This window comes from Trichosurus vulpecula, chromosome 5 (genome assembly GCF_011100635.1).
Source record: "Trichosurus vulpecula isolate mTriVul1 chromosome 5, mTriVul1.pri, whole genome shotgun sequence".
Lineage (NCBI taxonomy): Eukaryota > Metazoa > Chordata > Mammalia > Diprotodontia > Phalangeridae > Trichosurus > Trichosurus vulpecula.
In genome coordinates, this window is record NC_050577.1 from 144708142 (window position 1) to 144721136 (window position 12995).

Below are 12995 nucleotides of genomic sequence, written 5' to 3' on the forward strand. Positions count from 1 at the left end.
ATTAGAGAAATGTATATATTACTTTTCATAAATATGGAGAGAAATCCTAATAAAATAAGAAGTGGAAATGATCATTGAAGATAAAACAATTTTGATTTAATAAAACTAAAAAGCTTTTGATGGGGTGCTTGTGCTTGGACCCTAATTCTAACAACACATTTCTCCTTAGCCTCTGCCTGGGTGCCTCAGTTCTCCCTAGCTTCAAAGTATTGGTCCAAGCAGCCCCTCTCCAGTTCAAGGGCAGCATGCCTTACCAAAACAACTAGTTCTCAAACATATTCTTTCCCAGGCAGCCTCTCTCTAGCTAAAGGGCAATGTGTCCCAAAATTATCTTTGCTTCTTCCTCAGTAAGCAGCTATGCCCAATTATAGGTTGATTCAGGATGCTGATAACTGACTATACAGTGAGTCTGACATGTATCCTAGACATAGTCAAATGTATACTCCCTTACATTAGTCTTGTCTAACAAGACATGTGATAGAATCCACTTGGATATTCCCAGTCAGCTGTGAACTTTTGGTGTCTTAGTGACGTTTCACAGGCAAAACCGCACCCCCGGGGCAGTTCCCCTTTGGGCTATTTCCTAGTGAACTCTGGGTAAGATACCTGCACAGTAGATACAAAAAGTGTATGTTCCTTTAAGAACTGACCAACCCCTAATAACGTCTTGACCACTCTTTGATCCCACCCCAAAACACCTAATTGACAGGTTTCATCCCTAAATCTTGTACTTAGACTTTCCCTGTAGCCCTGTATGGTTGCAGGTTCCCTAAGAAATCTTGCCCGCTTTATTTACTTACAGCGTAATAAATCTTTGCTTCCTTGACTTAAAGAATGCTTGGGTCCATGAATTCATTCCAGGCGGCCTTGCCTTGGGAATTTTGGTTTGGGATTTCTACATCCCTGGGTTCATTTCTCCCTCTATACTTTTGCATAACTAAAATTCATGCAGTAAGAATTAAGAGGAAAAAATGAATTAAGAGGGAAATAGTTGACTAGGAAAAATCTTTGCAGCAAATTTATCTGATAAAGATTTGATATACAACATATGTAGGGAAATGATATTCATATACGAGAACAGGAGTCATTCTCCAATAGATAAATGGGCAAAGGATATGACTAGGCAGTTTTCAAATGAACAGAAGTCATTGTTGGATGGCTGTGGGAAGACAGGAACTCTAATGCATTATTGGTGGCGTTGGTGGAGATGTGAACTGGTTCAACTAAATTCACTTAAAAATAAAGTAACTCAACTGTATACCCTTCCACCCAGTGATACCACTACCAGGAATATATATTAAAGAGCCCTAGTTTGCACTCTTTCTGTTTGCAAGTTTAGGATGTCCCCAAGGTTTTAGTGCATTTTTAGGCATTAATAGCTTAAATCTGATAAGTTAAACTAAATAGTTTTAACAGCTAAACCACACCAAGACTTTTGGAATACTTTGTATATGTTAACACTATAAGGACCAGGTGTGTCAATTGACACATTATTTTACTCCGAAATAAAAATTTTCACCCTATGTCTATTTTCTTTGCCTTGTGGATTAAAAAAAATGCACTACATCAATTGACATTTGGTCCTTCTAAATTCCACTAAATATTTATTTCCAAATCCAAGACAAGAGCAGTTCAGCCTCTGAAAAGTTAGGTCCCTGGCTTTTCATGGAAGAACAGAGACCCCCATTATTTTTTCTTTGAGAATAGCTTATTCATAGATCATTGGGGAATAATAATTATTTCTTCCTAGAGATCAGCTTATTGAATCAACCAATTCTCATATACTAACGTGCCAGGCCCTGTACCAAGCCCTGGACATGCAAGACAGTTTCTGCCCTCAATCAAACTGTAATCTAATAGGGAAGGGGAACGACATGTAAATAAATATATACAAAGCAAGCAATACTTAGGATAAATAGGACCCAATTAAACAGAGGGAAGGAACCAGAATTAAGAGAGGCTGCAGAAAGCTTCCTGTACAAGGTGGAGGAGGAAGGGCCAATTCCTTACAGATTTTTATCAGAACTACTTTTTCCCAGTTTGCGCCTTTGCCTCTTACATTGGATGCACTGGTTCTTGTTATTTTTATATACTGAAATCTGTCTGAGCACAAATGCCGCCCTCCTGGTACCTCTGCGTGCTCAGCTATAAAAGGACGTGAGTCGCACCGGACGGGGTCCAGGTCCAGGAGCCTGAGCTCTTTCGCTCACCGTCTGCCGGTTACAGCCCAGTTCCTATAAACACAGGAAAATTCGGACTCCGCCCTTGAAAACTGGGAAGGGGCACCAGACTGCCGCTGCCAGGGTAGGGCCGAGCCGAGAAGGGCGGACGCGGAAGAAACCGGGCAGTTTCAGGGCGCTCTCGGCCCCATCACGCGCGTCCGCCGGATGGGGGGGCGCGTCGCACCCAACCACCTCGCGCCGCACCCATTACGCCCCCACGGCGCAGAGGGCTCGAGAGCCGGCATGGGAGGGAAGTGGAAACTAGGGGCCGAAGGTCCGGTGTTACGTCACGGCCCCGCTGATTGGCTGAGCCGGCCCTACGCCGCTCTACTTCACTTCCTTAGGGCCTGGCAGGGGCGGGGCGACGCGGTGTTCCGTTTGAGCGGCTTGTTTGTGTTGGTTACTCAGCTGATCTGGGCGGTGCGTTTAGGGCCGGGCCTGGGTTGGGGCTGACGTCACTGCTCTCTGACGGGTGGAGGGCGAGATGAGACACTGAGCTCGCTGCTGTAGGCCTGCAGCCCGGTAAGTGGGCCCCGGCGGCCGCCTTCTTCTTCCCTCGCTTCTCAGGGACTGTTTATCTACCAGCTCCGAGTCTTTCTTAACGGCGCTTCCGACCCTGAGGATCCCAAAGGACCCCTGGGTCCCCCCGAACCTTTGGAGTGGTCCAGAGGCCCCTTCCCCATCCCTTACCCGCCCGCCACGGTGTGTTGTGTTTGGGTTTCGCTGTCTCCACCCACTCCCTGCCCTCCCTCCGACCCTCTTCCCACCCTTTTCCGAGCTTTGACAAGTCTCGAACTCTTCACCGAGGTCCATATTTCTATTTTTCCTGAGCCGACCCCTGTCCGCGGGCCGTAGCTGGACCCTTTAATCTGGTGGTGGAGACACTTCTTGGTGTGTGTCAAGGTATATTCGTCCCCAGAGTCCCTTCCTTCCTTGTCCTCAGCTCCCACCCCCAGCCCTTGTTCGAGTAAGCTCTACTTCTTGCTTTTTTGTGTAAATTGTGCTACTTGTAGGATTTTCTATTTTTAATATGTGTGTGAAGTTTTAAGAGCTTAAAATCCCACTAAAAGTTGTGACACCCTGTGTGTACGCACAAACACACACACACATCGATGCAAAGATCTGTACATCTAAAGAGATCTGTCGATTTGTGTATCGTTATATCTGTATAGATCTATAGAGAATTCTATAGAGGATTTGGAAGGGCGTTGGGGGAGGGGCGGAGAGACTGAGCTGGACACAGACGGAGACCGAATGAGAATCAGTTGTTGCTGTGAGTAACCTAGTTTCGAAATAGGATGATGGCATTAAACCAAAGAAAGAGGTGACTTCCAGGGAGAGGGAAAAAAAAAACCAAGAGAATAGGTTCGCAGAAGAGCAGAAGATAGAACGTGCTATCATCATCATTTAGTGTTTCTTAAAATAGTGCACATTTTATTTTATTTTCTGGTTGGTGCACACAAGGAGAAAAATAATTGAATATAAAAACAAATATTAAAACTTGCCACCTGTATGAGGAAGGCAAACTAATTAACCTCTGTGGGCCTCAGTTTTCTCATTTTTAAAAAGAAGGGGTTGGAGCAGATTGCATGTAAGGACCTTTCCATCTGTAAATATGTGATCTTATGGACCTAAGGAAGTTTGAGATTTTTGGCCATTACAGCTATACTAGAAATTTTTTTAAAAGTATGTAAGGAACTGAGGTAATGAAATCTTTATTTCCCCATGGCACTTGATTTACACCTTTTCTAATCATTTGGTCCCTTGTTTTTGAAAACAACATACTTGCAATATGTGTATATTTCTGTGTGTCTATATAGGTGGTCATTTTTGTCTTAAGAATATCATAAGATTTAGAACTGGAAGGGACCTCAGAATTTACTCATCTAGTCTAACCTCTTCATTTTCATACATATAGAAACTTCTCTGGATTACAGAGAAACTCTTAAACCAGAGGTCAGAAAAGTTTTAAGTAACAGAGTAAGTTTGGAATCCAAGTTCTGTGATTCCAAACACAGTGCTCTTTCTACTGAACGCCGCTGCCTCTTACTCTAAATAGTTTTAATATCTTTATGGTTGTATAAAATGCCAGGTTAAAAACCCTACAGCCTAATGACAAATGCTTTCATATACAAAGATGATACAACTGACATAGCATGCACTTTGAGTTCTTTTTATGGAATTCTAGGAAAATTTGTGCTGATCCATCTATTCTTCAGCTTGTGACAGCACAGATTGGTGCTGGTGGTGGTGGTCCTTAGGCTTCACTGTAAGTCCCCTACTTTCATTGATTTCATTTTCTTATTCCTTGAAGGGTCGCTAGGTGGTGAAGTGGATAGCATTCTGGGCCTGGAGTCAGGAAGACTCATCTTCCTGAGCTCAAATCCACCCTCAGTTTCTTATTTAGCTGTGTAATTTCTGGATAAGTTACTTAAGCCTGCTTGCCTCAGTTTCCTCATCTGTAAAATGAGCTGTAGAAGGAGATGGCAAACCACTCTAGTACCTTTGCCAAGAAAACCCCAAATAGGGTCACAAAGAGTCAGACACAACTGAACAGCAACATTCATTCCTTGAATTTCCCTACTTTTGTTTTGGTTACACTGCTTTTTCTAGGTTTTCTTACCTCTGAATTTCTTCTTACTCCCTTTGTATTCCTCTTCCTGTGGATGCGTTGTTCTCCGACTTTCTTTATGTCTATATTCATTCCCTTGGTAAGTTGATGACTTGAAGTCATTACTTCTTTTGGATGAGACCCAAATGTACATATCTAGCCATTATCTCTCATTCTATGCTTTTTATGGTACTGACTACAAAACACCTCTTCTTTTTCTTCCATATTTATATGGCACTTTATGGTATACAAAGCACATTCTTCACAATACCATTATGAATTGGTAGTTTGAAAGATACTTTCATCTTAATCAGTGCGTCCAAAATTAAACATCATTTTTCTTTCCATCCCTCAAAATGACTTGCTTTCCTAATGATATCATCTCCAACAGTGGTGACACAATTTTTTCACTATCCCTGACCAGAGACCTTGGAATTATCTTCATCTCACTCTTTCACCCTTTCCTTTCCATACCATTAGAATACTTTATTGAAGGGATAGTTAATGAGGATTTAAGAAAGGAAGTAAGGATCATTTAAAGACAGCATGGCTTCATTAAGAATTGATTATGACATACTGAGTTCATTTCTTGAGAGGTGTCATAGTTTAGTACAAAGAGTCTTGCATTTAGAGTCATAGAACCTTGGTTTAAATAATAGGATCATGGACAGAAAATGGGAAGAGACTTTAGCAGACATCATGTCCAATCTCCTACTTGCTGGATTAAAGGGTATGAACAGTTCATTGACCTTTCAGCAAAGCATTTAGCAAAGGCTTTCATGGTATTCTTGTGTACAAGATGGAGAGAGTTAGGCTAGATAGCAAAAATGCTGAAGTGAAAAGAGTACTCATTGAAATCAGAGGATCTGGGTTCAAATCTTGTCTCTGAAACAATGTTATGTAACCTTGAACCAGCCTTTTAATCTCCCTCTGCCTCACTTTCCTCCTTTGAAGTTCCTTCCAGTTTAAAAGCTATTATATATGATTATATAGACTACATTATATATCATGTAATGCACATTATATGATATATATAGTATATCATATATACTATACACAAAATACCCTTCATCCTGCCTATATAAACCCTACACATTCTTTATGACCTAGTTTCAAAATACCTGTGAAACATTTTCTGACTTCTCTAGGATATTGATCTGTTTTCTGAACTTCCCTTACGACTACAGTGTGTGGTACACAATTTAGTACTTAATTATTCCTCAGTTGTTTCACGTGTGTTGGTGTTGTCCACCTAACAAGATTCTAAACAAGAACTCATGTCTTTCATTTCCTCTGTAAAACCCACAACATTGTGAGACACATGGCAGAGGCTTTTGTTACCACATCCACACAGAGCTAAGGTGACTCAAGCTTTGCAATCCTGGCATCAGGTTATCTTTCTTTCTTCTGCTTCTCTCCTCCCATTCTTACAAACCATGGGGAGACGGCATTGTTGAACAGATCTAAATGAATAAGCTATACGTGTGCTTTTTAAATGTTTAGTAAAATGACTATAAGCTTCTCTTCAAAAACAGCACAAAAACTGTAAGGGACTTTCCCTCAATTGCCTAAGCATTTTACTTCGTCCCTACTCTGTGTTAAGCATTGGATACAAAAATGTAAGATAAGAATTCTACTGTTAAAAAGTTTACATTGTAGTTAAAGGGGTAAAACTATTTTGTGTGACACAGCAACATCTACTTGTATATTAAATTATGTGGGCTAGGAGAACTGATCTATTGAAAAGCTCCCTAAATTTTTTCTTTCTAGTGAAACTTGTATCAGGCCTCACAGTTCCTTTATTTATGTTGGTTACTGTACTGACTGGTGGGTTCATTCCCATAAGCTAAAAATAAAAGGCTACATGAGTCACAATAAAAATTCTTTATTCCCTGTTACCTTGAGACAGATTGCCTGAATTTAATTCAAAGATTGTATGTTTTATCATTCCCGTTTTAAAAATTTTAATTTACCTTCTATTTTTTTTTTTTTTTGCCATTTCAGCTAAGACTGTGAATTGTGGCGTTTTTCAAATGAAGCTTTCAAGAATGAAGTGAAAGAAAGTTATAACATATGGGAAATAAAAACTTCTTAAGTAATGTCCATTCATTTGACTTTAGATATATATATTTATCTCCTTAGTAATGCAAGAAGCCTTTGTGAGAAACAGGAGCAAGCAACTATATCTCTTGTGTACACCGAAATGTTATTGGAAGATAAGCTATATCAGTCAGCAAAGAAGTTTTTATACAAGCAAAACAAGATATAAATGTACCAAAAGTCACACATTTGTTTGTAGTAAACACTATTGTAATCCATACAACCATGTTTTACACATTGGAGTTTTAAAACTTAGCACTTCTGCACCCAAGGGACTAACAAGAGTGAGCATTCATATGTCCCGTATTAAAAACACCTTGGACTCTGTTTCAAAAGCTATTTTTGGGAGTCAGAATGAAATATTTTCACGTTTTTCTAAATTCAAACCGGGAATATTGAGGAAAAAATCAGAAGTTGACATATTAAACCAGAAAAGCGTTGAACAAGATTCCGGCCCCAACACTTTGAATGATTTCAGTGGCAATAAAATAAAGAGCCCTTTTCCAGAAGGCAACATCTCAGACCCTTCTTTGGAAATCCCTGCAAAGATCGACCCAGTTTTAGAGAAAGGTCTAGAAGGCAGTAAACAAAACATTTATTATACAAACTATATAATTACAAAATTAGAAGAATCACTATACTTTTTATCAAGTCATATAAATTCATACTTTACAAATATGACTGAAAGAAATGAAAATAACCGTGTGCGGCAGGATACAGAGATAAAAGTGGAAAAGGATGAAGCTGGGATTAGACAGAGTCCTTCTGAGGAAGGAGTTCAACTTAAAGAGAAGGGGATGGATTCAGAGTTTCTTTCAGCTACTGTAGCTCACCCTGAGGAGCTCACTGGGACATCTGACGCGCTTCCAGTGTCTGTTAAACAAAGCTTTGCCAACTTTCTTGCACGACCTACTGACAGTGTGCAGGCGTTTGTGGGTGGTTACATTGTTGGACTTGTACCCAAATTAAAGGCTGATTCAAAACATCATTCAGAAGAGTTTCAAGGGGGTGGCCCAGCTGAGGAGGCTCACAGGAAAGAAAAACAAGATGAAGAGAAAAGACGCTTATCCCTTCAGCGAGAAAAGGCAAGGCTTCCTTATAATTACCTTTAACTTTTTTTGATCTTTGTCAAACTTGGGATTTTCTCCATTTTCCTTAGATTTAATATTTTTCCATCTTGCCAGAGTTATTGATTTCCCTTTCTATATATTTTATAGATTATTGAAAGGGTGAGTATGGATAACAGAACCCGGGCTTTAGTTCAAGCATTAAGAAGAACGACTGACCGTAGACTCTGTATTAACAGGATTGAAGAAATAACTTTTCATCTTCTAGCATTTCCCGAAGCGAAAGCACTAGCTGTCAAGGTGAGTTTTTTTTTTAATTGTAAGCTATCAAATAGAGGGATTCTCATTTTTTGTATTGCAAGCTCTGACTCCCAAGCCAGAGAAGCAGCTTTTGAGAAAGCTAGATTATTAGTATATTCATTACACATATATCTATTAATACGAAATTTATAATTCCCTTCTCATTACTTTAAGTACTACATATTGCAAAGTTTTTCTATCTATCTTACTGATGAATATTACCCTATTGATACTAAATAAGCTTTACACCTAAAAACTGGAAGGGTTTTCTTGACATCTGTTGATTGCCTCACCCAGTATTTATCATTTCATTCTTTAGAACATTAAAAAAACATTAATCAACAAAAATTATCAAATAAACATAAAAAAATGAGGCAAAATGAAAGCCTCGCCCTCTCCCACTTCTTTTAACAAAGCAAAACCAAAAGAATTAACAAATAGCTTAGATGTTTTTGTTCTATGTTCTTTTCCTTGCCTGTCCAAAATTCTGCCATTTTTGGGCCTAGTTGCCTTCCTCCTTTCTTTTAATCTCAGTGTATGTATAGTTCTAGTTCTTGAGACTTAGTTTTCATTGCCTTCACACAAATCTTTCATATTTTCTTATTTTATATTTTTTTGTGGTAGCATAATACTGTTCCATTAACATACCATAATTTATTTAGCCATTTGTCAGTTCTTTGAATATAGGTTGTTTCCAGTTCTTTTCTTATTACAAGTAGAGCAGCTGTGAATATTGTTCTAGGGATAGATATTTCAATTATACTTTTGGGATAGAGACCTAGCAATGAAATCACTGAGTCAAAATGTTTTGAGTAGTCTGCAATCCCACCAAAACTGTCTTAAGAGTGCCTGTCTCCCTACAGCCCTATCAACATTGGATTTTTAGTTTTTAAAAAAGTTTTTCTGCTCATGTACGTAAAGGAGTTTGATTATCTTTTCATGTGTCCTTAGTAGTGGTTTACATTTTCTCTCTCACAAATTGTGTTCTTGCTCCATTACAGGGGGTAGGAGGTGGGGTGTTAAATTATTGGTCTAAGAATATGCTGTCAATTTTTTCGCCAATAAAAAAATCCATTGTTTGTATTATGAACCTATTATTTTGAATTCCTGTACTTAATTTAGAAGTAGATTCACCCAAACCTGGCCTTACTCAGTGCTCTCAACATTAACAAATTTTATAAATTTGTCATGAATGTTAATAAATGTAATAATGAACATTAATAAATGTTTGTTGAATTTGTTGTTGATGTTGCTACAGTTTTCTTCCAGTGCCTATTTTATTTATGTTTGAGGCAAAGTTTAATATTAATAGTGGTGGAACATAATTTTATTTCTATTTTAGCTACAGATTCATTTTGTGATCTTGAGTAAAGTACTTTTTCCTTTGCTTTGGTTTTCTCAAGTGTACGCTGAGAATAATGTGGATAAATCTAAATTGATTGGCCTTCTGTATAAAGTATTACGTATATACAGAATATAACAATTGAATCTTTATCATTATAACAACATTTTGTGATATGTGTCATATATTTGCTAAACAGAGTTTTTTTTAAATTATCAAAAGTGTATTGGTTAATATTTTCATCAGTTTGTGAAGCTGTTAAAGTGAAGTTGAAGATGAACAATGACTTGGACATTCTCAGTCTCACCTAATGTTACCAGAATTCATATATATTCTATTTTAGATGGCAACTGCCTCATTGGATGTTACTTATTCTTATGCAGGTATTTAAGTTCTTCTTATTAAAAGAAGCTTATCTTTCATCAGATTTTAATACTTGGTTATCATAAAGACTATTCTCCCCATGATGGAGAAAAAATAATATTCCAAAAAGTGGACTGAAATAGCAAGTGTAATTAAGTGTCTATCAACTTTTCATGTTATTTACAGTTTATAATCTGTGATCTTCCAATACCCAATTTTGTTGAAATAGGGGAATAATTGCTAACATTTCATGTACCCTGAAATAACTTTGCTCTTATACCAAAAGATACATTTAAAAAATTTATTCATATCTTTGGCTATTCACATTTATATTTCTTATTTTATCTCTTATCCCTCTTCCTCCAAAGGATCCATCTCTTAAAATAAAAAATAAAAGAAGGAGCAGTTCCAAGATATCAAAAAAAAATCAGTATTATATTGAGCATTCCACACCCATTGCCCCCTACTGCCACAAAGAAGTAGATTGAGGTGGCTTCTCATTTTTCTTCTTTGGGGCCAAGGTTGATTATGATAATCTTACAGCATCAAATTATACATTTGTTTATAAGTACATTAAAAATTTCAGTAGTAAATTCAGTAAAGGGTGGTACTAAAAGCAAATGCAAAGTATGGCCTTGAAATCCTCTTTTGAAGATAAAAAAATGGCTTGTTTTAAGTGTCAGCTACAGCCCTACCTTCTGCAAGAAGCCTTTCCCAGTTCCCTTAATGCTACTGCCTTCCCTCTGTTGATTATCTCCAATTTATCCTGTTCCTGTCTTGTTTGTTCTCAGCAGTTTGCATGTTGTCTCCCCCATTAGACTGTCTGCTCTGTGAGAGCAGGGTCTGCCTTTTTCTTTTCTTTGTATCCTCAGTGCATAACACATTACCCAGCACATCGTAGGTACTTGATAAATGTTTATTGATGGATTGAATGATGGATTGTAGGTACTTAGTAAAGCCTAGCTGACCAGTTGGAATATTGGAGGCTGTTGCCCCTGGCTTACACTCATATGCAAAAGCTTTGTCTGACCAATGAAGGAATAATTATAAATCCAACCTAGTATGTACAAATCAATCAAAACTCGGCACAATATGAATGTATTAAAAAACCAAAAAACTCTAGATAATCTGAAGAGCTGTTTCTTGACCCTTCTATATTAGAAAGTTCCAAAGTTATCATTCTCTACAAATTGGTTTAGCAGGATCCAGTCTCCATTCTGTCTCATTTAGGAGAAATGGAGAGGAATTCTTTGTTAACTTGCTCAGAAAAACGTCTAATAAAAGTCAAGCCTGTAGACTACATATGTACGTGTGTGTATTCCTTTTTTTTTAAATTGATTTGAGAGTATATTTACCATCATGGTTGTATGTTTGTATTGGCTAGACTAGATCATAAATTTCATCTAGGAAGAGATCTTGTCTTTATATTCTATAGCTTATACCCCATTACATAGTATTGTCTAGTACTCACCCAGTCAATTAATAACCATTTACTAAACACTTATGATCAGTAAGGCATTATGCTAAGCCCTGGGAATACAAAGACAAAAGCTAAACTCTTCCTCCCCTTACGAACTGACATTCTAAAGGGGGAGGTAGCATTTCATACACAGATAAAGCAGAAAAATGGTCATCTTGGATGAGAAGGAACTAGTAGCTTGGGAGACTAGGAAAAGACTTCTCTCCAGAAGGTTGTGCTTTAGCTGATTCTTGAAGAAAATGAGGGATGTCGAGAGGTGTAGGGTAAAAGCATTCCTTGCTGGGAGCAGCCAGTAATTACGATCAGCAGTGGGAAGTAGAACATTGCATAAAAGAAATATAAAATAGACTGTTCTGTCTGGATTGTAGAATGCATGGAGAGGAGTAATGTGTAAGGAGCCTAGAGAGAGGAAGAGGTCAGGCTATGAAGAACTTTAAATAACAAACAGGAGTTTGTGCTTGATCCTTGTCTGTTGTTGTGTGTCCTTTGTTCTCAAAGAGGACCAATGACACCAGGAAGGTGACATCATTACTTGCAAGTGAATTGGATTTAAGAAAGCAGGGCTGTGCAAGTCATCAGCCTCACTCTTTGGAGCCATCTGGGTCCAGTGGCAAGACACAGATCAGGACGTCTGGAGATAGCTAATAGGAAGACACTGGAGTTGAGTAGAGGGGGGTGGGATGACCTGGTCAGGTTTGAAGTTTATAAAAGTCCCTTTGGGGGCTTCATGGAGTCTGGGAAGGGGCTTAAAGTACAGAGACCAAATAGGAGATTAGTTCTCAAATTCCACCCAGTTGGGAAAAGGGGTTTTGGGCTGTTACTACTGGCCTTACTCTGATAGAGTCACTCAGTTTCCCTCTCTGGGGTTTTTGAATATTCCAGTGTTTCTTAATTTACTGGTCTGGAGGAGGCTACTGTATTCCCTATACCAGTAGTTGCGGCTGTTGTTCATTTGTTTCAGTCGTGTCTGACTCTTCATAACCCCTTTTGAGGGTTTTCTTGGGAAAGATACTGGAGTGGTTTGCCATTTCCTTTTCCAAGTCATTTTGCAGAAGAAGAAACAGGGCTAAGTTACTTGCCCAGGGTCATACAGCTAATAAGTGTCTGAGGCCAGATTTGAGTTCATGAAGATGAGTCTTCTGACTTCCGGCTTGGCACTCTATCCACTGCCCCACCTAGCTGCCATTTATACTAGTGATATCAAATTCAAATAAAAATGGAGGCCACTAAACTGTACCTAAAGATCCTTACAGGTGCATATTGATTTAGAAAACCACATACTTGCGTTTTCTCTGTTTCACTGTATTTTTATTTATTTTGTTAAATATTTCACAACTGCATTTTAATCCGTTTTGGGCCCTAGCTGGGAGTGTTGTAGGCCTTTCTGGGTTTTTGAAACTTCTGCCTTATACAATTTTATTTAGAGGTCTTAGAATGTAAACTGGAGTTACTGAATAGCAGTGAAAAAAGATTTCAGAATCTTAAATCCTAAAGTGAATTTAAACCTCTG

At 38.4% G+C, this 12995-nt stretch overlaps 1 protein-coding gene across 1 annotated transcript in view; it reads left to right on the forward strand.

The window, feature by feature from the left end:
- Positions 1–2590: 2590 nt before the first annotated feature.
- Positions 2591–12995, forward strand: part of PNPLA8 (patatin like phospholipase domain containing 8) — a 51882-nt gene continuing 41477 nt past the window's right edge. The window contains exons 1-3 of the mRNA XM_036762000.1: positions 2591–2744; positions 6838–8018; positions 8151–8300. Coding sequence (XP_036617895.1) covers positions 6978–8018; positions 8151–8300 — 1191 coding nt within the window. The 5' untranslated portion in view covers positions 2591–2744; positions 6838–6977. The remainder of the gene's footprint in view (positions 2745–6837; positions 8019–8150; positions 8301–12995) is intronic.